Here is a 26,802-nt window from a genome sequence, read left to right as displayed (position 1 = left end):
GGGCAAAGAAATACTGGGAATATGTATGGTAAATTTCAGGACAAAACAGTAGAAAGAAATGAAACAGAAAAAGGAGTATTTAACCCTGTAAACATTTCTTTGGGGCAGTTAGCGTTCGATTTATGGATTGTTTGCAAATATAGGATATCTTATGTTCAGCAATAGAATGAGTGCTCATTCTTTTATTTATTTATTTTGTCAGTGCGAATAACTCAGAAAAACCTGGACTGTGCAACTGTTTCTAGAAGAACTCAATTTGGTGCTCGGTTTGCAGCTCTAAAAATTGTGCCTAATCTTTACCACCCAAGTTTCGAAGAAAACGAAACCCGAAAATGAAGAGCCTTAAGTGTCCAGTATGTAGTGCTTGCCATCCGCAGAAATTCGTCGTCAAATAAGGTGGCTGCTGTTTTTCCACCTGTTGACCAAGCCGGCTAGTGGCAGTGGTGGCATAGCTAACACTTGCATGCAAGCAAGAAGAGAAGGCACTTCTCTTTTTTAGGCATATAGACGTGTGCTTTTCATGATGCTTGCCAGTACATACAAGTGCCTTGTACTGCACTTTCACTATGGCTTAGCACAGGGCCATTATTGGAGGGTCCTTCAAATGGAAACAAATTATTTTTCATGTAATGCTTCACTGTGCACAGATGGAATGCTGTTGCATAATTTCTCTACATCGCCTCCATGTCTTTTTGTCGGACTTCAAGATTGCGCTTACCAGCGCACGTTTCCGCGGTCCAAGTGGACGCCGCTGAAGGCAAGGTCTGCTGTGCACGGCTGATGCAGCAGGCACTCAGATTTCATATACTGGATGGTGGCAGCAGTTAGCTTACATTATCATGAAGCAGCTGAACACCAAACTTCAGAAGTCCATTCCATTTACTCCTGATAGCAATATAAAGGTGGTTTTTGAGCAGATGTGCACTTGCTACGCTGGTGATAGTGTCTATCTACCCTTAGTACAAGTTATCCCCTGTTCATCGCAGAAGAGAGGGAGAACAAGAAAAATCTTTTCCATCCATGGTTGTGTGAAAAAGTTTTGGGGTTTTAGTGGTGAGTTGCAGTGCCAGTTTTTGCTGGCTTTCTTAGTTTCTGGCTGCCAGAAGCCAGATTTCACCTGATTTTATCCCCTGGTACGATTCCCTCCAGGTATCCATCACCTTCGGCTTTAAAGTGCTAGAAAAGCCTCTTGCTGGCAACGGCACATCAACCTTTCAGTTCTGCAGCCAACTGGAGTTACACCTGTCTTGCACACACTATGTCATGCAGTATTACGTCATGCAAGTATGGGATGCTGACCACATATTCATACAGATGGCAGTTTCCTCCCCGTCATGTGCTGACTTTCCTTCACTGTCACTTCTGCTGCTGCAGTGGTTTCTGGTTTCTCTACTCAGTATGCCTAGCCCAGCTGGGCTGCGTCCACCACAGAAGTTATACAGCTTGTAAACTTCTTCCACCAGTGGTAGACACGCTACAGTGGCAAGCAAGAGTCTCTACGCTGCACTGTCATTCTGTGGTGACTTTCTACAGCCTTCTGCCCTTGACTACTCAAGAAATGAACAAGAGACCTCCTTTGTCATGCATGTTCCCAGTGGAGCCACCATCTCTTCACTGCTGTGTAGCCATGTAGCCTTTGAACATAATGCTGCCACATGCTGGCCAGTTTTATAATTAAGACTACAGTGATTTCCAAGTTAGCAACCACCCAATGTTTCAAAACTTTGTTGTGCCGTTAAGGTTTTCACTTAAACCGTCCTTGTATTAGCATCTACCAACTTCCGTTTGGACTTCATGAATATGGCCGTCCTCGTGCTCCTATCCACATCGTGCTATCGCCACATTAATTTGTTCAAAAGTAAAATATGCACCTGTCGCATCCAGACCAGACCGACGTTAAAAATAACATGGAGTCCATGCAAAATGGGCAATGTGTTTCGTTTACTCTGATTGCTCATATCCTGCCTGCGTCGCAGCTTTAAAACACACTCAACTGCTTGACTGTCGTGCCACTGCAAGCTTGTTTGCCTTTCACTCTTTCATGAACTATCGTCATTCATTCCTTCATGAACAGTTTACTATCACATTGTGCCACCAGGTCTGAAGTCACGAAATTACAAGAACCAGATCACGCTTTGAAGAATGCAAGCTGTATAATAAATAAACAGATGTGTGCCGTGAACAATGTACAGTAGGACCTTGTTGGTATGTGTTTTAAAAAATGCAGGAAAAAAAATATCCGTGAAGGCTCATAATCCAAAGCCCCTAAAATTTTTTTAAATATAACAAAGTAACGTAGTATAAAGGCACTTACTGACACTTCTGCTTCCTAAACTTGATTAACATTTGTTGGCACAAGGTTTGAAGAGCTCCTTCTTTAGCTTAATGAATTCTCTCTGCATTTGCATTGTCTTTTGCAATTTTGCAGTCCATCCGATGTATCGACGGCAATGGTGAAAGTAGCCGGGATCCCTTCCTTGTTGTCGTATTCATGTGCTTCACTCCCTTGTACAAATAGAGTGTGGAAGTTACTACAGCAGCTCGCTGTAGCAGCATTCTTGCTCTTTATGTCGTGTTCACCCAGACCCAGCCTGTTTGTATGGTTGCACATCTGGTGTCGGTAGCTAAATGCATCATGCGACCAGACTTTGTTAACATTTTGAATGTTGTTGCCGAGAAATTGTATTGTGTAGGAACGTATTAACCAGAAGAAAAGCAATGCAACTCTATGAGGCATTTGTATTGCTGATGATTTTAAGCATATGATCCTGGCAAATCGTGAAAATTGGGTGTGTATCAGTGAAATTCTACTTTATGCATTGTGCTATAAGAACTTATATGTATAGTATGTGTCATGCTGGGAGGGAACACAAGAAATGGTTGTCTGTTATAGACCTGTTATAAACCACTAAATGGCCGACCTGAATTTATTGAACTGTTAAACATTCGCTATCGAGCAGATCTTTGTAAAACATCCAAATTGCCTATCTTTAGCAGGATCCCCAATGCCACCGGGTACCCACCGGTAATACAAAGGGTACATACAAGCTTTCCCTTGGTCTGGTGCTCGGCTTTTTTTTAGGGTGGAATGCTTGGGAAATGGGTCTTTGACCCCACCTTGAGAAGATGAAAATACCTTGTGCTATGGCGCTTTTTGGCTGTAGTTGCTAGTTGCCCTTGCACCATAAAAATCCATCATCATCATTTTTAGAAGGTGACTTTAATTTTCCTGCCATTAACTGGACGATGCTAACTGTTGACTCCGACTAACCGCCAGGATAACATTATTTCCTTCAGTTTACTTCCATATCACCAGCTCACCGAAATTGTTCATGAACCCACTTGCGGTAAATATATCCTGGACCTCATCCTAACAACACATCCTCAGCTCTCAGACATTCATGTTTTGAAAGAAATAAGTAACCATAAAATTGTGCACTGTTCTCTTTCACTTTCACATACCGATAAAACAAAAACTAAAATGCTTATCTATAATACACACTTGGAGACGTTGAAAAAATCAACCTGTTGCTGGAAACTTTCACATATGATTTTCAAGCCAATTATCATAATCGCACTGCTGATAAAATTGGAGGTTGTTTCATGACAAACTCAAGGAAATTGAAGATTCCTGCATGCCAAAACGAATGATAAGCATGCATACTAATGATCCTTGGTTTATCAGAGATGTCAGTAGGGCAATAAGTAAGAAAGAAAAAGCATTTAGGAAGTACAAAGGGCGCTACAGACTGGGAAAATTACAAAAGCATTTCCAAAATAGCTGAAAAACAAATATTCTAATTTTACACTTCCTGGTTTGATAAATACTGGAACACTGTTAATCCGAAAAGCGTTAGTGCGGGGTATGCTGGCAGGCAGCACAGTGGCGGGACCTGGTGAGGACGACGTGCCCTTCAGGCTTTACGGAGTGTTGCTGAAGAGCTCACCTTTGCTGTGACAGTCGAATGAAGCATCATCACTCCTGCGGAGGAAGGGCGGCAGCGGTGGAGAAAGGCGCCGCGGCGGCGGAGGAAGAAGGCGCCACGGCGGCAGAGGCCGGCGGTCACTTTCCCCGCTTGGCCCAGTCCTTGGGTGTCCAGAGCAGGCACGCTGGGTCAATGCGCAGCTGCCGCTTGAGGGCAGCCCGCTCATATGCCTCCACCACCTCGCGGGTGAGAGTGATGATGTATTGGCCCTTATAGTAGTTGATGAGGTTGAGGTGCTGCAGCGTCTCTACCACATCCTCCTTCTTGATGCTTGTCAGCTCACTCATCTCGTTGATGGTAACCTGGGGCTGCTCGCCAGCCTTGGAGGGTGCCATCTTGACCATGATGTCCAGGATGGTCTCTGACCAGTAAGACCGGTACGACAGCAGCCCCAGGTCAGACAGCGGCTTCTCGGGGGAACCCGTCTTGCCCTCCCGCTTGGAGAGCTCATAGCTGAACTCAATCAGCAGTCTGCCAAAGCCCTTTCTCTGGTATGGGGGCAGTGTCAGGATACAGGCCACATTGCAATCCTCCGTCGACGCCTTCTCCTTGGAAAAGTATCCAATCAAGTGGTGTCCACGGCTGTCGACCTCGGTCATGATGTAGAAAAGGAAGGGGTCTGTATCATAGTAGAGCGTCTTGTGGTCCAGGAAACACTTGGCCAGGAGACAGAGGTTCTGCGCGTATCTCTTGTTTTTACGCCCGTCTACTTCGAAAAATGAGTGGTTTCCCTTCCGGTAGATCTCATTCCCGGGAGGGTGCTTGAGCGTACATTTGGCCAGGTGTCTCTTGAGGCAGCTTCGTGACTTAGTGTATTTTAGACAGAATTCGCACAGATAAATGCATGAGTTGACTAGTTCCTGTGGGTACGGGGAGAAGTACCAAGGCCGGATGCGGTTGCAGCCCAGCTCGATCATCTTGATGTTAGTCTGGGTCACCATTTCATCACTGCAGGCTGCCATGCTTCCCGTCGTCCGGGGACAAGGGGTCGCAGTGTCCTGCGTGGCCACCACTGGCGAAGAGGGAGAATGGCATCGCGTCGCCATGCTTCCCGTCGTCCGGGGACAAGGGGTCGCAGTGTCCTGCGTGGCCACCACTGGCGGAGAGGGAGAATGGCATCGCGTCTAACTTAACATCAACAATACGATTATTTACAGATGAATGTGTAATTCACAGAGTAATATCTAACCCTTCTGATGTCATTGCTCTCCAGGCTGATCTTGATGAGCTAATTCATGGATGTGGCAGGTGGAAAATGGTAATTAACGCAGATAAAACTAAACATCTCAAGTTTACTTCGGTTACTAACTTGAGTCCTAATGCCTACGTTATTAATAACACTGTCACTGAAACTGCTGCATCGGTAAAATACCTCGGTGTGAATTTTAACTCTAATTCATCCTGGAGCACTCATATTGAACTGATCACTACCAAGGCCTTAAAAAAAAATGTAGTCTTATTAATTGCCGACTGCATCAAGCCAACCAGTACACAAGACTACTCGCATTCAACACGCTAATCAGGCCTACCATAGAACACGCATCAGTGATTTAGAATCCTCATCATGCCAATGTTATTAACATATTGAAATTTATACAAAACAGAGCTACCTGGTTCATCCTTTCCCAGTATTCTCGGCATCAAAGCATAACAGCACTGAAAATATCACTCAATCTCCCACCACTGGTCATGCACAGAAAATTCAGCCGTTTATCCTTTTTCTGTGCGCTCTACCACAGCAACACATCATTTGCATGTTCACATATTCTCCCGGCACCACACACATCGGCTCGTGTGGGTCATATCAAGAAGATTAAACCCATTTTCTTTCTAACAGAACGATACAAGTACTGCTCCTGCTATGGCATAACCAAGTCAAAACTGGATTGGAAAGTGTAAATGAGCCTGTGGATAGTGCACAAGCATGTGTTCTGGTCATGTCATGTACCACTTGTTTTTCGCATGTGTCATAGCTGGAGGCCTACAGGGGCAGTTTACTGATAAATGAAGGAGTATCGAGGCTGGTGACTGAAAGTGAGCTTGGTGAACCAACACGGCTGTTGGAAACAGAAGTAACACACTAGATTGGAATCTAATTTGTGTGTACTGTATGCCATGCGTCTACTGTTACTCAGCTCAAATCATCATCATTAAGCTTCGAAAATTAGCGCAGATAGTTGGCAAATCATTGGCAGTGCAAGGTGGATCTCTACGGCACAATCACAGAAATATAAACCAACAGGGATAATTTACATATGCATAGATTAATTTACTGCTACTACTTCCTCAACCATAAATGCATATGGCCTTTCTGGGAACCAAGAAGGGCTTGAACATCCTTTTATACATACATAGCATTGGTGTTTGCTTCCACTCACTGAAGTGAGACCAGCTTTCAAACCGAACCAAGTACTATACAGTAGCTGGCCTTGTTATACTTGTCCAGAGCATGAAAATGACATTTTTTAGTGTGGCACCAACATATGCTGTTTTTTGTTCAATTTGAAACACCTTTCTGGAGCATGAGTAACTTGTGACTTATGCATCAGTGCATGCTCAGTGGAAAGTTATTTTGAGTTCTAAGCTGCCCATGTAGTTTGGATTGTAGTTTGGAAGACATGTTCTGACACTCAAGATGGGTGGCAGAGGTTGTACTGTAATTTGACCTCACCTGAGTGACAAGTTTGTTCCAGAAGCATCTGAATAGAGTGCCTTTGTGTAATACAGAGGATCCCTGTAGGACAAACTATGTTAAGCAATTTGCTGGTCTGTTGAACAGTTCAGAGACCTTTGTTTCGTTTTAATGCATCAACATTAGAACCTTCATATCAGGAAAATCTGACCATCCGTCTGTCCGCCTGAAGCCTCAGTTGGCACATGGCAAAGTGAAGAGAAGGAACTCCCCCTCTCCACTTTAAGAGTAGAGGGTGAGGGAGATGGAAGCTGAAGAGAGGGTGGGAGGCAAAAGGTGCAGGTGGCAGAGTGGAGAGAAGGAACTCCCACTCTCCACTTTTAGAGTCGAGGGTGAGGGAAATGGAAGCTGATGAGAGAGTGGGAGGCAAAAGGTGCAGGTGGCAAAATGGAGAGAAGGAACTCCTGCTCTCCACTTTTAGAGTAGAGGGTGAGGGAGATGGAAGCTGATGAGAGAGTGGGAGGCAAAAGGTGCAGGTGGCAAAATGGAGAGAAGGAACTCCTGCTCTCCACTTTTAGAGTAGAGGGTGAGGGAGATGGAAGCTGAAGAGAGGGTGGGAGGCAAAAGGTGCAGGTGGCAAAGTGGAGAGAAGGAACTCCCGCTCTCCACTTGTAGAGTAGAAGGTGAGGGAGATGGAAGCTAAAGAGAGGGTGGGAGGCAAAAGGTGCAGGTGGCAAAGTGGAGAGAAGGAACTCCCGCTCTCCACTTGTAGAGTAGAGGGTGAGGGAGAGGGAAGCTGAAGAGAGGGTGGGAGGCAAAAGGTGCAGGTGGCAAAGTGGAGAGAAGGAACTCCCGCTCTCCACTTGTAGAGTAGAGGGTGAGGGAGATGGAAGCTGAAGAGAGGGTGGGAGGCAAAAGGTGCAGGTGGCAAAGTGGAGAGAGGTAAGCCCCTTCTCCACTTGTAGAGTAGAGGGTGAGGAAGATGGAAGCTGAAGAGAGGGTGGGAGGCAAAAGGTGCAGGTGGCAAAGTGGAGAGAGGTAAGCCCCTTCTCCACTTTCAGGGGAGGGCAGAAGGGTATGGGTTGTCACACTGTGATTGATTGCTGGATTGGATCAGGAAAGTGAAGCGAGGGTTCGGAATATCACATGGTGATTCACAGGCTGCATCACACCACTCATTTGCACGGTCTAAACTTATCAGTGGTAGCGAGTGCTCCATCTGGGGGGGGGACACTAATTCTAATGCATACTCTGCCACATCAGTTGCATTGATCATCTGTACTTCTGTAGCAAAAGTTACACTAGACTAGCAGAAGTGCATTTCGCGGAGCCGGGCAAAGGCCACTACTGCGCATGCATCGTTACCATGGCAACCAGTTGCGCAGGAGCCACACGCTATCGCCCGGTGCACTGCACTGCGCATGCACGAGTTGCGCCGCACAGCTGAGGTATAAGCCGTAAGCGATGCGCTCGTTCCTCAGACGCATACAATGGAAGAAGGAGAGTGGCCGTGCTCGTCACGGCAGCAGTACAGGCTGCGTGACATTGAGTCTTCCAATCCAGAAGTTGTTGCATAGTACAAGGCTGATCGACAGTGTGAAAACGAGGCGAGAAAGGCTAAGCAGGCGGCCAAGACAACCAAAGAACGAGAGGAACATCTCGCGAAGAGACGCCGCCGAGCTGCTGAACAACAACGGCGGTGTGTCACTACCGAAACGTCACTAGACGAAACTGCTTTCACTACTTATATCCTGGCCTAGCTGAGCTAAGACACTGCCAATTTTTTTTGTTCACACTAAAAAAAAAAGCCTGGTTAACACAAACCATTTAAGTTGAGCACATTGGTGAACAAAAGCTCCTGCAGTGTCACTGTGATTAGCATTTCACAGCCCATAGTGGCCACTTGGTTCATGTCACTGTTCTGCATTGTTTAAGGGAAGAGAAAAAGAGTAACAAAATACAAGAAAAGGCAGAGAATCTAATTGAACAGGTTTGCACATACAGGAATTTTTCTCAGCATGGTAAGAGCAGCGTCAAATTGTGGGTAATTTTGCATGCAACATCTAATTAGGCACATTCTGTTCTTTAAACTCAGTGACAGTTTTCAGGAGCACGAGGACTGGATGAAGGTGTCCTTCTAATTTGAAGAAAAAAATAATTGTCGCAAAAAAAGCTAGAAAGCATGAAGGGTTGACTGCAGGTGCTACGTGGGATTCCTAAAAGCATTTTTTGGAGGGCTCAGTATTTTGTTACGAACTCTTGTACTTATATCAGGGCTGCTTTACGGTGCCTTCATGCTCTCATACAACCTTATCTCAGACATATCTGGAGGAGAAATTCCAGAGGCCCGTGTGCTGTGCGATGTCAGTGGACGTTAAAGAACCCCAGGTGGTCGAGATTTCCGGAGCCCTCCACTACGGCGTCTCTCATAGCCTTAGTCGCTTTGGGATGTTAAACCCCATAAACCAAACCAAACCAAACCTGTTGAGCATCACTTCTGATAAGCTGAAAAGATTAGCCCTGGGCTGTTTGCCCTTGGCCATAGCACAGAAAACTCTGCTGACACTACCTCTAAGGAATTATAAAGATGTCATATTGGATTTAAAGGTGAATATGTTGGTTTACACCGTGCTGAGCATACATACAATGCAGAGAAAAACTTAAAATGCAAGGAATAAAGATAGCACTCACAGTCTTAAATTCTGTGTGGCTTACTTGAAGTAATGATGTGAAAGCACTTGTGCTTGTTTTAAAGGAATTTCTAAATGATTGTCAACAGTTTTCCTGCACTTTTACAGTTGACGTGCCTCAGCATGCTCAGCATGTTTTGAAGGTGCTTTTCAAAAACATTGTGAACATTTCAGCTGAATTTCTTCATGCTGCTCATTTTGTATATCCTTGTATTTGCAGGCAAACTATACCATCAGATGCCGTGTGCCCTGGTTGTTTGGCTCATGAAGACTCAAAGTTAGCCCTTCAGCACATTATCAACGGCAAGCAGAAGGCGAGTCTCTGGCTTTCTTGTTTTCTGCACTGCTCTGGTTTCAGTGCAGTGCACTCAAAGTTGTTCGTTTGTTATTTGGCCGTAAAGTTACATCTAAAATCAAACTACTTGCAATCTTTGGATGTGTCTAATTTTTGAAAAATGAATGTGCTAGATAATTACTGGCAGCTTGTACCTTTTAAAAGTGGTGGCTCCACTCCAGTGACTTACAAGGGCTGGAAAGATCAGTAGTGTATTTAATGCTAACCTTATGGCCATGCTTAATACAGTTTAGTATGTGCTGTGGTAAAAAAATCAATTCATCATTTTGAGCACTGATGCCACAATTTTTAAAGTCTCAATAGGAGGTCAAACAAAATGGGAGAATTAGACCTTCTGTTCTTTATACCACAGCTCTTTATATAATTGAGAAACATATGTCCGGGCAGCACAATCCACATATCTGCGGTTTGGCCTAAGAACAATTAGGCTTTTTTTTTTTAAGAGCGCAGCTCCTAGGCGCCCGTTTCTGCGTTTCGTGGCATTGCCGTCGCCGTTGTCCGTTGTAACCAGCAGTGGACATCATTTAAGCTGCGAAAGCAATGGAGCGGGAGCTTGGAAAGGAGAAAGTAAAAGCGCAAATTCTTCCCCTCCTTAGCAACTGGCGCGCCAGTGGGGGGCACCGCTGTGCATACCAACCGTGACGTCGCACAGTAGCGGTAGTACGAGCGCGCGCGCTCTGGCAGTGGCAGCTACACCACCACTCTTTCGCCAGAAGTCTCGTTGCAGTCGAGTGAGTGAGACGCATGGCTCCGAAGCGGCCCAGTGGGAAGCGGCAGTGGGTTGGCCACAAGGCTTTCGCCGAGCACACTTTAGAATTTTCAAAGTATCTTCGGTATTTTTTTTAGAAAAGGAAATGCGCTGTACTTCAAAGTGTCTTCGGTGTTTTTTTTAGGAAAGGAAATGCGCTGTATCTGTCTCCCACAGCTGCGAAACCAATAGAGCGAGGGCTTGGAAAGCAGAGGGTAAAATTTGTGAATTGGTTTTTGAGAAAGGAAATGCGCATTATCTGTCTCACACATCTCGGTGAATACCTGAACCAGAGGGAAGGCGCATAACTGCCCTCTTTGAACAGTGGACACCTCAGTTGTGCTTTAAGCTGTGTGGCAGTAGTGACAGATGTACGCTGCATACTTAGGCATTGACAACCTGCCAGGGTGGCAGGGTGGGTGGGGACTTTAATGTAGATATTTAGATGAGCGGGAATTTCTTACCACTTATGCGGGAGAACATCCCATTCCTCTCGTTCGTAACGGCTCCCACAGCTGTGACAACCTCGCGAAATACTTGCGCAGACCTCGTCTTTGAGAACCAGGCATTGGTGCAGCAAGTCGAGCATATATCCATCTATTTCTCCGTCCACAAAGCTTCCTTCGTGACAATCAAGAACTGTTAATGGAGTGTTTCTTGAAGAAGGAATATGTGTGAAAAATAACAAGTTGTCTGTGATTGTACATACGTGTCTTGTTCGAATTCTTTGCCTCAATCTATCAAAAAGCTGAAACAGCTGATGAGCTGCGCTCAAATTTTGGCATTAGGAAGTAACGTAATCGTCAGCAATTTTTTTTTAGAAACATTTTGGAATGCACTTGGGACATACTACTGTACTAGTTATTAATAGTGCTTGCAATGTGTATCATTATACTTCATGATAATTAGTGATTGTATATATGTTTTGATTATTTGGAAGTCGTATGTAATGTGAGGTAAATATTAAAAACAAAAACTACATCTTGCGGAAATTAAACTTAGAGTATTGTTAAGCCCTCCATGGTGACTCGGTAGTTAGGCGCTTCGCTACTGAGCCGGAGTTCCTGGGTTCGAATCTGGCCCCAGCTGCCACGTTTCGATGTAGGCGAAACACAAAAGGCACCCATGTGCTGTTAGTGCAAGTTAAAGAACCCCAGGTGGTTGAAATTATTCCAGAGCCCTCCACTATGGCACCTCTTTCTTCCTTTATTCTCTCACCACTCCCTCCTTTATTCCTTCCCTTACAGCACAGTTCAGGTGTCCACCGAGATATGTGAAACAGATACTGCACCATCTCCTTTCCTCAAAAAAAGAAAGCATTGTTAATGGTCTCCTCTTGCAAAGAGGAGTGTAGTATACTTCATGCTAATCTGTTTATTTAGCTAATTAACTTTAAACCATTGGGGATATCTGAAAAGTGCCAATTACATAATTGTAGGGTGTCAAACGGAACCAAGAGTGGTGCAAGTTCTGCAATTATAGGTTTATTGGGAATGTTTTTTCCTATGCTATGAAAGGGGAAGTGCAGTAAACCTGAGAAAAACAAACCTGTTGCCACATACAAAAGCTGACGGAGACTGCAGTTGTGCAAACTCTGCATCAACAGCCGGCCGGCAAGCACCGTTAATTGAGGGACATGTAAAGCATGTAATCCTTTCTGGAAGTTTTGAATTTCATGTGCGTTTGCGCAGAGCGCAGGAAACACTCTGCAGTAAAGCTACCGTAATGAAAATTAAGTTGTTTAGGGTTTCTTCCAATGTTTTACAGTCTTCTGTTTGACATTTCTGGCATGTTTCCAGTGGCTTATTGTGGATTAATTAATTCTTACTAATTAATTGAACTAGCGAGACATAAAGACCACTCTTCCATAGTCTAGTCCTGACAACTGCTCGAAAAGCTAATCTGAGAAACATATTGACATAGGTACCACAGTGGCTTAGTGGTTATCGTACTCGGCTGCTAACCTGAAAGACATGGGTTCATTCCCGGCCATGGCGGTCGCATTTTAGTGGCGGCAAAATGCTAGGGGCCTGTGTGCTGTGCAATGGCATTGCATGCTAAAAAACCCCAGGTGGTCGAAATTATCCGGAGCCTTCCACTATGACATCCCTCATAGCCTGAGTCGCTCTGGGACATTAAACCCCATAAAACCTTAAACAAAACCAAACAGTTTGACATGTTCAAGCAAAAAGTGTGAAACAGATGACACTGTGCATTTTCACAGTAAAACATTCTTTACATGTTTCTACGTCTGTACTCAATAGGAATGCATGATGGAGCTGAATCGACTTCTTGTAGAAGCAGCTCTCAAACAAGGTGTGCGTTTGGATATCACAGGCCGCCTTACAGCAGAACAGCTCCGAAAGAGAGTTCTTCAGTTCAGGTAAAAAAAAGGCCCAAGGCTTGCATTCTCCAAAAGGATTATTGTTCCTTGGATTTCTTTGATTAATAGAGTAGGCAACAAACGTGAAATAAATTCAGCTAAGCATGGTGTCAGTGAACGTGTGAATGTGAACAAGTAAAATATATTTGGCTTAGCATGGTGTCAGCAACATGTCACATGGCCCATCATATGAGCAGTTATGGTGTTAGTTTTCCAGCGTCAATGTGCACATAGCAATGCATTACTTTTGCCATCACCCTGCTTTTCTATTCTCTCTGCCTGCATCATGTGAGTTTAAAGTGATGTGTTTATCCAGCTACAGTTGCATTTTGCAGAACTTTGACAAGAATAGTGGCACTTGTGTATTTATTGCATGTGGAATTGTTTCTACCGAGAATACTTCAGAAGTTGTCACTGATGCAAAGGAAAGCATGTACCGGAAATATTTCAAGCAAGCTCAGAGAGTTTTGTTAGCAGTTTCTTGCTGTGGTTTTGTGTTTCAGGAAAGATGGTGGAGGTACTGTCATTGACAAAGGCTTGATACAGCAGATCCTGGGGGTAGCTCAAGCAGTGCTGGAAGGGCGATACTCAAAGCTTGAGGACCTCCTTAGCACAGAGAAGGTGCTTGTGCAAAATGCGGGCGTCTCTTCTGAGGCCGCTTCACGGAGCTTGGTGCAACTTCTTCGTTCCAGTAACACCACGTATGTGCAGAACATTCTTCTTGCTTTTTGGAAAGTGTTAGTTGTCTAGCAAAGGTTAGTGCAGCACCTGCTGGGTGGCTCAGTAAGGACCACGAGGATGAGCTTGCAAGCGGTTCAAGGTCATTACTTTTGGTTGAAGATTCAGGGTAAAGGTGTGCCTGCAAGATTGTTTGGACCACACGGAAGAAGAACACAGCTTTTCTTGCTAAAGTAGAACCCTGTTCACAATGGGGTACTTATTCCTGCTGTTGACCTTATATGGCAGCACATGGCACTATACTTTGTTGATGACTTTATGCCCTCGCTGCAGACACAAGATATATTTTTCTGCACTCAGGACGTGCAGTCTCAGGAGTAGTATTGCTTCAATCGGTGTCCGTTAAACAGTAGATGTGCAAGATGTTTCACAAGGATAATCTCCGGCACAGAGCGCATGTTTTATAAAGTCGCAGGCTGCTACGTGAAGTGCAACGCCCTTCCTGAATTTCTTCTCGATTCAATCTATAGTGACAGAATATAGGTTCCAGCAAAAGTTGTGAAGAGCTGCTTTAAAATGGTACGTTTTTCCACCAGAATGATTCAATTACTGGCTGCATACATTCACATAGCTCTGGGGCCGAATTCATGAGGCAGTTTGCTTCAGAACCGGCTCGCTTCTCCGTAGGCTGCCGTGCATGATTGGCCACGTCGCCGCATGGTTTCACGTCGGCTGACGACATGTGGCAACAAAGTCAATCTCACATAGCGACTTTTGGAGAAGTGAAATGGTTCCAGAGTGAACCGTCTTGTGGATTTGGCCTCTGGTCTCTTGTGATGTCGAGATGTAGCGCTGGTTGTGTTTGTGCAAACAACGATGTAGAAAAAAAGAGAGAGAGAAAGAGTCCACACATGTTGCTTCATAAATAACTGTCCGAATCACGAATCAAGCAACTGTAAAAAGACCCCTCATTGGGCTGATTGTGTGTTTGTCATTTAGAAGTAACCTAAACCTCAGTCATGAACCCATGGATAGTGTTGTGCATTTTTCTTTTTTTAACACAATAATGTTTCTCTTTAAAAAAAAATACCATTGTGCACAGGAGGTGTTCAGAAGGAGACTGCACAGGTGTATAGCAGGCATCCTTAAAGGGCTATAGACACCTAATTTTAGTTGCGTGTTTTCTTCTTTAAAATGATGCTTTAGATTTTAGAATACTACATGGATCACCATGTGATATTCACCAACGACCACTAAATAATTTATAATTGAGCTTCTTCTCTCATGCTGTTTCGGTTTCGTCAACTGAGCATTGGTTGTGATGTGTAGTAGGCCTTTATGTCATGTGAGGCACGAAAAAACCTGAAATATATATGCTGATGCATCGTTTTAATTCAGCACAACACTTAAACCTGGCTGCTTCTTGAGCTGGAATGACATCAAACGATGTATCAGTAGTTATGTTGCCATTTTTTTCATGCCCCACATAATCTGAAAGTCAACTACATGTCACAGCCATTGTTTGGTCAATGAAACCGGAACAGCATCAGGAAGAAATTTAATTATAAATTATTAACCTGTCATAGGCAAATGCCATCTGGTTATCTATGTATATTATGTTTACATTTGAAAGAAGAAAACATGCAAGCAAAAATTTGGAGTCTGTAGCCGTTTATATCAACAGTGTTACTTTATATAATGATATTTTGACACCATTGCACTTCATAATTTCTGCGAGCTATGCGTCATAGATATCATCGTTTCTTTTTGCATATTCTCCCAGGTGGAAATTTCGCAAGTGGGACCACTTAAAGTGGGTTATTGGACAGGGACCACTTGACAAACGGGACCATTTAGAACTTCCTGGTTTAAAAAAAAAAAGATTGGAAATTTCATTTGGAACCATGCAATTGGATATTTCAGATGATTCCAACTGGGCTTTAAAATTGGTTCCAATTGTGCCTTTAATCAACTTACATATTATTAAGGTGCAAAAGGAAAACTGATTTGTGAGGACTGCAGGGCGGCGCTGGGCCTAGTGGCAACATTTTCACAGGAGAATTGAAACTGAGAATCCCATCTACTGTCGTGGAAATCAAGACACATACACACAAACATACATCACAAGCAAGAAACACATACTATAGTCAGACACTAATAGCATTAGCTCATGTATATACACATCCACAGAAGACATTTCTGCTCCCATATATATATAACCTACTTGTATAATAGACTTTCATACAGGGGCCAGTGGCTCTTGCCTATTGAGCGCAGTTATTTCATACAGTTTTGACCGCAGTGATTGAGCAAATGATGAATACAATTTAGTGGGTTACGCTGCTGACAGCCCTTATTTTAAGAACTGTATTATAGTTCTACCTTGTTTTTTGAATATGCAAATGTTCGCATGGATCAGTGTTCCACGTTCTTGATGCCCAGCTGTGGCCACTTGCAGTCTAGTGGTCCCACTTTGCAAACTACTTGCTTTCGAATGGTACCACTTGAAAGCAAGTGGGACCACTTGTAAAAACCACTTGCTTAAATGGCACCACTTGAAAGCAAGTGGGACCACTTGTAAAAACCACTTGCTTTCAGATGGTGCCACCTGAAAACAAGTGGGACCACTTGTGAAAACCACTTGCTTTCAGATGGTGCCACCTGAAAGCAAGTGGGACCATTTGCAAAATCACCTGCTTTGAACTGGCACCACTTAAAAACAAGTGGGACCATTTGGAATCTCACTTCAGATTTTCACCTTGACTAGAAACAATAAGAAAAACATTAGCACTTAACGGCTGCAGAATATCTCGTAGCAGTAGAATTTACATACTCATTTCACCTGCAGCAAATTACTGATTCAAATGAAAATCCACCACCACAATATGCCTTTCTCTATAGTGAATGCAAGTACAATCGTAATGCAGCAGCTGTTGCCTTCTATGAAAAAAAGAAATTGTGTTCATTTCCGAAAGAAACCAACCACACATGTTGAGCACGAGTTAGGAGTTCAGTTTCCTGACCAGCAATTAAATTTTGATGAAGGCAGTGTACAAAAGTACCGGTACCCAAGTGGTTGAAAGTTATCAGAGCCCTTTACTAATGGCACAGTTTTGGAATGATGACATATTTTTTAATTCTTGTATTTAGCATTTCTAAGCAATCATACATCAAATATGAAGGCTGGGCAGCAGCATGTGAGCATTTCCCATTGGCAAAAAATTAAAAAGGAAATGTGTAATGGCCAACTTGAAGGACTACTTACTAGAGTAAATCCTATTTTGTGACTGTATATTATAAAATAAAATATATGAGACACCCTAAGGCCTTTCAGTCCAGCAGCCCATGGTGTTAGCTAAGCCATTAGAGCCAGGTCAAGCTAAACAGGAATTTCCTGCCATAATATAGGCCATCTAAAACTTGCCCATTGTGGTTTGGTTTGTACGGTATTATCATAGATAACCTCAACGGCAGGAAATGCAAACAGTGTCACTGCCAATATGTTTTTATGAAAAACACATCTAAACATGTATGCATGTTATTATTATGTAGCGACTCTCTTTTAAAAGCAAGTAGGAGAGGTATGAAGATGTCTTTAGTTTAGAGGAGGTAAAGCTATTTGGTGTTTTTGGATCTCAAGAACTATGCTTGTTGCATGGTTTATGGCTGGAAAATACGTCTTCACTTGCCTTAGCTGCGAGAGTGAAATCTGTTTGTTCATTTAAGATGTTTGCTTCAGTTCAGGCTGCGGTATGCTGTGCATAAACTGGCGTGTTTAATGCATCTGTAACCTGCCATTACGAAATGCTGTTCTTTGCTATCTCATACTCAGGGGACTACAACTAGAAGACATCATAGTCCTCCTGGCTGTGTTGTGCTCTCTGTACGGAGGGAGAACTCTGGGAAATGAGAGTGACAGGCGAACACTGAAGGTGAGCTAAATGTACAAGTATAGCAAGTTTTTGACATACATGGGCGTAGCTCATTGCTTCACTCAACTATTTCAGGCTGAAATTGTAGCAGCTATTTATCAAGCAGCAGGTGAAGACAGTTTGCCTGCATGCTTGGAACATTTTGGTAAGTACAGTGCTGCTCATTACCAAGTGCCTGAACTTGATGTCTGTACACCTGTGTGTGTGAAATGCTCCTTTTGCTGTCCAGCACCTGATGACTGCAAGGCATGACCTATATTGTCATCCAGTTTCAGATGAGCTGGAGACCCTGGATGAGAACACTGTGATTCAAAAGGTTGATGGAATCTTCCATGCATTGCAATCTCTTGGCATGGCCAGAGCACAGCTGCGAAAGTACAGGTAAGGGCAGTGCTTGAACAGTGGTAGCTGTCCACTTTACTTGATCAGCTTTTAGTCCCAAACAAAGAACTACCTGTGAGAGGCTCTTTATAGCCAACTGTGCACAGCTGTGAAGGACCATAGGCTATGCACAGCTGTAAAAAGTTCACTCATATTCCTTAGGCTTTCAAGTGCATGTTAAAATGCCAGAGCACAGGCATTTCCCTTTCGGTGGAAAGAACACTGACAGTGAATTTACAAAGTTTGTACGTGCCATATTGAGTAATGCGCTGGCAAGGATAATTTGTCTTCCTCAGTGAGGTGTCTCGTGCAGGAGCATCATTGAAGAGGGCAACGTGGTGCAGCCAGCAGTGTACAAGCCCCTACTGAAGCAAGTGCTGCAAGACATTTTTGATCCTAGTGCATCTGCGGTGCCGGACCTTGACTACCATTCTGGAGGGCTGAGTGACATATTCAAAGCAGGATTTGGGTAATCCACTTCTGCCTGCACTTGTAAAAGCCCTGCTTTATTTGCATTTAAATGGGAGTAATACAGCTGAGCTAACACAGTAGATTCTTATTCATAGCTGCTCTATCAAATTTCATTAATCAAATGCCTATCAGGTTTAATGCCTCACTCATACAAAAGGTGGCCCTTGGCAAGCCATAAATTATGAAAGACATAACACCGTTGCTCTTTTGTCGAATTTTGTTCGCTTCAGTAAGACCTCTATCAAAGAAGGATTCTATTTCTACTTTCTTTGTTTTTTCTGTATTTGTGCATTTATTCTTTTTCCTCGTGTATTTAGAGTTCAGTAATAGGCATAAAATTGAAAATGTTGTCTCAGTATACCGACTGTTGCAACATTGAGAGAGACAGGCCTAGATGCCTCTCCTGGTTAAACTGCTGGCTTGTTTGCACTCGGAGTATACGTGGAGGTGGCATTTCGGCCCCGGCTTTGTTAATATTACGTCTGGCTGCAGTACTTGTATGATTCAGTGAAAATAGATTGAATATGTGCGCATTGTGTGCAAGGACACTGAGCCACAAAAGCAGAGTTTTTTTCATAGGTTGGATTGGTTGCAATGCCTGTCTCTGTGAAGGTGTGACTCTTCTCAAAACTTGTTCCCAACACTTTGTTCACCATAGCACCACCATACCATGGTGCTATGCTGTACACATACATGGCAAGCATGGTGTAATCATGGTGCTACGCTGTGTACATTGCACCATGCTTGCTGCAAGCACAAAAACTGGGACTGATGTGTTGCATGAAAGAATTAGTTCGCAGCAGTGGCTTCGAGACTGTATGTGCGTGCACGGGCCAATAGCAACTGCAGTTACACCACCTGTGTAAACGCTCTGCATGACAGGGCAGCAGCCATTAAGCATGTGCCACTAGATGCTCATGCCAGCTGAGATTTTTATTTTTGCACTCTTGGTTCCGAAGCTCCAAACAAGGCTGCCATTTAAAAAATGGTGCCATTTGGTGTTCTTTTGTGACGCCTTGTGAGAAACATGTTCTTTTCTAATGAAGTGATAAATTAACCTTTCATAAAATGCAAGCTGTATGCATGTGTCATATGCGTACAAATGGTAAAATTTCACTCAGAATTACTCTAAAAATTTAATGATATTCTCGCGCTCTTCGATCTGGGGCTTGCAGAAGAGCAGCTTTTGACTCTGTGTCTGCCCTTTTACTTTTTGTGCACTCCCCGTTTTCATGACATATTTCTGGTGGAGGTACTGAAGGCCACAGCAGGTGGAGGCCACAGCCGTGGCCTCATGGTAGAGCCTCGGCTTCGGGAGGTGGTGGGTTTGACTCCCGATGCCGCAGGGTACCCACCGGTTTCCTAAAATGGGTACAAGCAATCCCCTGGCCTGGTTCTCGGCTTCCTAGGGTGCATGACTTGGGAAAGGAGCCTGCACCTTCAGATCCCACCACTGTCTAAGCCTGGAACAGGGGAGTGCACAAAAAGTAAAAAGGCAGACACAGATCGAAGAGCGCGAGACAGTCTCCAACTCTGTCGTCTTTCAGGCGCCACCTGAAACCCCAGGTGACAATATCACTTTGAAGCCATTTCATTCATTGGTACTGTAAAAAAAAAGGGGGTACACATTTGTACCGACTGCTTAAAAAGGCCTATAATGTGGCACCTGTCTTTTCGACGCAAAAGTAAATTTGCATTAGATTTGAAAATCGCTTCAACAATTATTATGAGGCAGTTAACTGAAGGAAAAAGCTGAAACCTCAACAGATTTTGAAAATTTATTTTTCTCGCCAAACTGGGCCATGTTTAACTGCACACCTATGCTTGTAAAAACACAGAACACCAGGGAGGCCTATTAGCTAAAGGTAAAAACACCTTAAATGGTTTTGTTAGTTTCGTAATATTCGGCATGCAAAAAATATGGTAAGTAGGTGCACTGTTGACCATTGGTCAGTTTTTGAAGCAAGTGGGACTACGTGTGTCCCGCTGTCCTAAAAAGGGTTAAGGAGAGAAAAGTATTCCTAAGTGTTTCGGGTGGTGACTCACATTATTACGTTCCTGCAAAACATACTGTTCCTTGAAACTTTGATTTAAGCTATATGGTACATTCTGTGTGATGTACTCTTTCTTGAAATATCTGCTACCTGGATTTTTTGTCTGTAATGTTAGCAGGGCTTATAATCAGACACCTTAGCTTACGCTAAACATTCATCTTTCATGTGTGCAAAATGCAAGAACACCTGGGAAGTCAGTAAATGACGTAAAGTGACAAATTAGGCGAGTTGGCAGTGATCCACACAGCTATAGCACATGCCCAGACTGCAAAATGAACAGAATGAAGGTACCACAGTACTGTATGATGCCTTCTTTTTTTTCAGATGAAACTGATGCATCTATACAAAATGCTGACATGCCACTTTTGTGAAACATCAGACAAATTTGTTTGTTCTTACTGTCACTGTTCTTACTGTCACTGTCACTGAATGCAAATGAGCCACCGCGGTGGCTCGGTGGTTATGGTGATCGGCTGTTGACCTGAAAGACATGGGTTTGATCCGGGCTGCGGCGGTCGAATTTCGATGGAGGCGAAATTCTAGAGGCCCGTGTACTGTATGATGTCAGTGAACGTTAAAGAATCCCAGGTGGTCGAAATTTCCGGAGCTCTTCAATACGACGTCTCTCATAGCCTGAGTTGCTTTGGGACGTCAAACCCCCATAAACCAAGCCAAACCAAACCAAGCATATGTGAAATATTTAAGCCCAGATCGGTGCTTGCTGCATAAATGCTCCACGATTATTTGAAGCTTTCAAGCTGTGTGCAATGAAACATAGAAAGTGACCTCTTACAGTAGATGTAGGGCTGCAGAGACAGTGCTTGCTTGCACGTGCAGCTAGATAGATATAAAAGCACACTAACTTGGAACCCAACAGTTGCTGTGGCATTTCGCTTTCCTTCACAGTATACTGTTCACATACATTATGGCCAAGCCTGGTACCCGTGGTACTTGTGGTAGCTGTCATTTTAACAAGAGCGTTATGCCCCAAATTATCATTGTTGTTTGTGGATCTTTAAAGGTCTCTGGACAGAGTATTAAATAAAAAGGGGAGCCTTAATGTCAACAGTACATTGGGACGGAAGCCAACAGCCACCGAAAGCAAGGAGCATAGGGGATGTCTTTATTTTTAATTTGTAGGTTTTCATCAATGGAAGATTAATAGAAGCAGAAGAAGAAACAACCACATGCCGCCGGTCGGATCCAAACCCACGACCTCCGAATTTCGCATCCTGTGCTCTACTAACTGAACTACGGTGATGACTGTCCAACCCTGCCGCTTTTGGGAGTATTTATGTGTAGTGTAAGCGAACCTTAAGTGTGCTCACCAGCGCCACCCTCGTCCATAGCGGCAAACGTGGTACATCCTGTATTACTGTGAGTGCACATAGGAACATGGTCGAACGGTGAGGGCGGAAGCTGTGCGAGAACCCCCCGATGCTACCTGCGGCATCAAGACTGCCAGATTCGAGGCCCTCGTTGAGATATTGAGCAGACAAGGGAAGAGAAAAGAGGTGCTCGTTATGGCATACATGATAGAAGCCAATAGCCACTGAAACCAAGGAGCATACGGGATGTCTTTTTTTCTTTTTTAATTTGTGGTTTTCCATTAATGTAAGATTAATAAAAGCAGACGAAAAAGCAACCACATGCCACCGATGGGATCTGAAACCGCAAAATTCGGAGGTCGTGGGTTCGGATCCCATCGGCGTCATGTGGTTGCTTTTTCTTCTGCATTTATTAATCTTCCTTTAATGAAAAACTACAAAATAAAAAAAAAACATCCCGTATGCTCCTTGGTTTTAGCGGCTATTGGCTTCCATCATGCATGCCATAACGAGCACCTCTTTTCTCTTCACTTCTATGCTTATCAAAGTACATTGTGGTCATTTGGCATGGAGACAATGAAACAGAAAGTTGAATAAACCTTGAGATGAGTGAACAAAAAGTAACCCAGAAAGTATGGAAGTGCAGATGAATCAAATGAAAAGGAACAGACAAGTGGCAGCTAATAAAGATGATGATCTGTGAGTAATTTCTTTAATTTTATCGGATCATGCATATTTGCAATTAACTCAGGCAGTTCAATCTGCTGTTCTATGGCAGAGGGCGAAAAGAGTTTATTGAAGGTGTCAGTAGTGCTAAACTGCTAAATCGACAGTGTGAGGTTCTGTCAGGCAGACGTAGAAGTGTGTTGCGCATGTGAGGATGAAGCATAGTATAGCTTATGGAAAAGGCAGAGTTGTGCAGTTTTGTGGAAAATGACAGTAGAGGTGGATAGAGGGATGATTTGATGCTTTAAGTGCTGGTGTGCTGATTGTAGCTTGACATGATATATATGAAGTTGCTTGATTCTGTTCCACTTCTTATGTGTCACTTAAGCAAGTCTGGTGGGATTGAACATCACATATGCAAGATTTCAGATAGAAAGAGGGGACATGGCCAGTAGTTTTCCAAGCCGGTTTTAGAGCCATCACCCACAAATGCCAAGCCTTCCCACAAAAACTTCAGTGCTTGGTGTAATGCATTAATGCAGATTGAAAGCTTGTTAAGCAGGGACACGGGACAAAAATGACAAATTTTGCTTAAAAATCTGTTTTCATATCCTCAAATTTTTCAATTCCAGCATTATTCAAGAATTCAGAAAGTTTTGCTCGGATCTGTCCACCAGCACACAAGAAATTCACATTTATTTGAGTGCCGGTGAGGGTCCTACTCTCCGCCACGAAGTCACCAGTGATCCGAGGTCATCAACCTGAATTCAGCAGAGATGCTGCTGATGAGGTCTTGCCTCTGTATGAGAGACTGGAAAAACGGACTTACTTTTGCAGTGGTCAAGGATGCAAACTCAGAATACGGACAAGTCCTTCAACGCATTGATATGGAGCAGATGTCCGAAGACTGCGTTTGCATACTTGAGGACTGCGAAGACAGCGATAGCTTTGGCTGTTTTAAAGGGCATTGAGAAACTATTTAAAAAGCTAAGCATTACTTGTGGCACACACACTGCAAAACACTTTGCGAACACCGCAAAGGCATGCCTGGAACGTGCACATGCACAACCACTTGGCAGTTCAAAAGTGGCCCAGCAGAGGCAGAAGCTTGAAGCCATTGTTGCTGAACAGTGTCGATTGGATGAAGGTCCCGCTTATGCGCCTGGGGGTTTTGTTTGAAGAGCTGAGCACTAGAAATGAACATGGGCGTTGCAAAAACTTTGCATCTAGTTTTCTCATCATTTTTTTCCCTATTGAAAACTGTTATTTCCATATTACACAGGAAACATGTTCATTCACGCCTTTCCGGGCCAAAATTTTATGTGGAATGGGACAGTGGGCTTGTTTTTTTTTTTTATATCCTAATTTGTTCACAGTTTTTGAAAAATGGGAATTACTAATGTGGGGTGAGAACAGAAATAGAGCCATTTACATTCATATGACTTCCTTATGAAAAAGTATGGGGGAAAAAAGGAAAAATAACTTCACAGTCCTGTGTAGTGGGCTTTCTAATAGCATAGCACACAAAATGATTGAAAAGTATTCGTCCATTTTCAAGTGCTAGTTTTCCCCGCGTAATCTTACAGTCACAATTTCATTTGATACAATCAACAGAGGTGGTTCCAGTAAAACCCTGATTTTATTGAAATTGCTCCGGTGGTTCATAAGTTTTTTTTTTTTTCTTTTACCCCCATCTCCCACATTAACTACACTTGCAGATAAGTGACTGGACACAAGCTTCTTCCGATTTCAAGGATAACCTTTGCAGTCATAACTGGATAGTAATGGTAGCATGTGCTGCATGGATCGGGGTGGAAACAGCGGTGTTTTCTACATATCAGTGTTGAAGGATGTCAGGTGGTGCTAGAATGGATAACACAAAAACAATGCTGAGCACTTCACTCGAGTTCTATGGTTTATAAAATGTTTTCTGCGCTGCTTCGTGTTTATGAACTAGTTCAAACCAAGGGTCTGCTGAACTGTAATTTCTATCTTTGTATGCGCAGTCTTTTCAGGAGTGCAACCAAGCCATTACCGAAGGACAGCCCAGTGCTCATTATTTTCATTATTGGTGGCGTAACTGCTTCCGAGGTGAAGCTCGTCAATGACATCACTTCATCAAGAAAACTGACACAGCAGGTATGCATAAAAAGATGTGAATTTATACTGACAGCTGCGCTTTGTTCAGTGGTTGTTTGGCGGGTTCACTTCAGCTGTCAAGAGTAGTTTTCGAGCGAATTAATGCCTTCTCTTTCGTTTTTGTAGGTCATCATTGGAAGCACGACTTTGGCCAAGCCGTCTCAACAACTGGGCCTCCTCTTTTCACACTGCACGTGATGGACACGTTACGTGAAACGACTGAACGCAATAAATGGCACGCTGTGTACGGCACTTTTTGCAAGCGTTGACGTTACAAGCTGCGAGGTATTCTGTACTGCGATCACAAGACTCCAGTGTTCAATTTTGCGGCGTTGGTGCAATTTCTGTCGAGAGTGATGAGCAGGGGCGAAGTCAGAGCAGTCTGTACTCGGCGATTTTTTTCGTCGTGGTGTACGCAGCAGCCGAGGCACCGATGAGAGCAGGGATCAACACTTGGTACTTCCTCCCGTACTGTACGCGCAGAAGTTGCTGGCTTATGTGTACGGCACAGTAAGACAAGGAACCGGCTGCTAGAGTCGACAGTGTGGTCCTAGCCAAAGCTTCCGTGTAGGAAACGCTTTTCTTGCACGCTGCCTTCTGCGATACAGATTGCATGTTCGCTTTAACTCCAACCGGTCAAACGTGCACACGTACCGTAGCTTATCAGGACAAACAGGTTTCAAGCAAGCAGACTACGCAAACTCTGGTTAGCCACCCTACTCCGGTAGGGCGTTGCGCAACGATCCACGCCGAGGGCGCCACAATCGCTGGTGTAGCCAAGTGTAGTCGACTCAAAAGAAAACATTCGACAGAAGTCTGTCTGGTTGGGAAATTTAATGTTAGGAGAAGGTAAGTGACGCCAACCAAGTAAAATACAGGAAAAACACGACGTTTCGGGACCGGCTCGGCCCCTTCTTCACGGTGTGACTACGGGCGAGCGCAGCTTGGCTTTTTAAGCCCCTTTTTAAGCCCCTGTGAGGACCCGCAGGTCCTCCACACAGGGGCTTAAAAAGCCAAGCTGCGCTCGCCCGTAGTCACACCGTGAAGAAGGGGCCGAGCCGGTCCCGAAACGTCGTGTTTTTCCTGTATTTTACTTGGTTGGCGTCACTTACCTTCTCCTAACAAGTGTAGTCGACACTAGCAAAGCTGTGCCGCAGTGGCTTCATAGAGAAACATACTTTGGTGGCTTTTTATAACACTCAAGTACAGTGTTATCGAAGGCTTTCAACACTGACTCGAGGAATGTTTTGAGTTGGTATACTATTATGGCACCACTGCCACCTTCACGTTTTTAAAGACTCGATTAAAATATAACGGGAGCTTTGCGCACGAGCCAGCGCGTGCCAGAAAATGAAACAGCAGAGAGCACGAAGCCTCCATATTCTAGGTCACTCTAGCGGCTAAGCCGAGCTGAATCCCTAGACTTCCCTACAGGGTTGCCGTTGGTGGGTATTTTGCGCCAAAGTGGCTACTTTTCAACTATTCAACCCTGTCTGGCGGTGAAAATTTCAGGATGGCTCCGTGGCTACTTTCTGGCTACTTTGAACTTTTATTTTAGCGCATTAACTACACATTATTTTTTTCCAAATCACAGCATCCCTCCGGCACAGCTAGGGTCCTTACGTGCGCGGCGCTACTCAAAAGAAAGTGATATTTCCTTGGAAAAGATTGATCTAGAGTACGGAACCGTGCTAGAGCGCACGTTCTGGTTGAGGAAATAACGATACAAGTGCAGCGGCTTCCAAATTCCTCGTGTGCACTTCGGAGGCTGCATGCCATAAATCCTGATGGCAAAGAAAGCGCGAAGTACCATGAAGCGGCTGCTTCATTTTCTTTTTTTTTGTGTGTGTGTTCTTCCATCGAGCTGCAATTAGAAATGCGGCAACTGCAAACAACCAACGTGAACATGACCGCACGTCATGCATGTTTGAGTTTATGGCACGCGGCAGGGTCGGTGCACCCCTACGCACAGCTAGGGTCCTTACGTGCGCGGCGCTACTCAGTGATATTTCCTTGGAAAAGATTTATCTAGAGTACGGAACCATGCTAGAGCGCACGTTCTGGTTGAGGAAATAACGATACAACTGCAGCGGCTTTCAAATTCTCGCAAGTCCACACTGTCATCCACACGCACTGAACATTTAATAATTCAATGACTTATTTGCAACTTACCTGTGTAAGCCTTGAAATCGAGGGCTAAATTTTGTATTTCCTTCTCGTTTTTATTTAATTTATGTTTTCTAGATTACTGTAACGTTTCTCACTAATGTGATTACAAGTGGTTACATGTGATTACTATGATTACTAGGACCGAATGACCACATGGCTACTTATGGCTACTCTCAGCTCAAGCTTTGGC

At 43.9% G+C, this 26,802-nt stretch overlaps 2 protein-coding genes across 5 annotated transcripts in view; one reads left to right on the top strand and one right to left on the bottom strand.

The window, feature by feature from the left end:
* Window positions 1-24,695, top strand: part of LOC149354245 (sec1 family domain-containing protein 2-like) — a 36,529-nt gene extending 11,834 nt beyond the window's left edge. For 2 of the 4 annotated variants that reach the window (XM_089583216.1, XM_089583215.1), the window contains exons 8-15: window positions 9,529-9,622; window positions 12,676-12,794; window positions 13,298-13,495; window positions 17,305-17,404; window positions 17,480-17,549; window positions 17,674-17,785; window positions 18,099-18,254; window positions 24,311-24,552. In XM_089583216.1, coding sequence (XP_089439342.1) covers window positions 9,529-9,622; window positions 12,676-12,794; window positions 13,298-13,495; window positions 17,305-17,404; window positions 17,480-17,549; window positions 17,674-17,785; window positions 18,099-18,254; window positions 24,311-24,530 — 1,069 coding nt within the window. In that variant the 3' untranslated portion in view covers window positions 24,531-24,552. The other 2 variants (XM_089583217.1, XR_016291247.1) reach the window with 2 other exon arrangements.
* LOC149354244 (histone acetyltransferase Tip60-like) lies at window positions 2,955-26,734 on the bottom strand. Its single transcript, XM_089583219.1, has 2 exons — window positions 26,616-26,734; window positions 2,955-5,082 (listed from the first exon to the last, which is right to left on the bottom strand). The coding sequence occupies exon 2, from the start codon at window positions 5,030-5,032 to the stop codon at window positions 4,064-4,066; it is 969 nt and encodes a 322-aa protein (XP_089439345.1). The 5' UTR covers window positions 5,033-5,082; window positions 26,616-26,734; the 3' UTR covers window positions 2,955-4,063.
* Between the last annotated feature and the right edge of the window lie 68 nt (window positions 26,735-26,802).

The sequence above is a fragment of the Amblyomma mixtum genome, chromosome 3 (assembly GCF_055824585.1).
Source record: "Amblyomma mixtum isolate Tamu chromosome 3, ASM5582458v1, whole genome shotgun sequence".
Taxonomy (NCBI): Eukaryota; Metazoa; Arthropoda; class Arachnida; order Ixodida; family Ixodidae; genus Amblyomma; species Amblyomma mixtum.
Note: the sequence above shows the minus strand (reverse complement) of the source record. Positions and strands in the feature narration are given on the sequence as shown.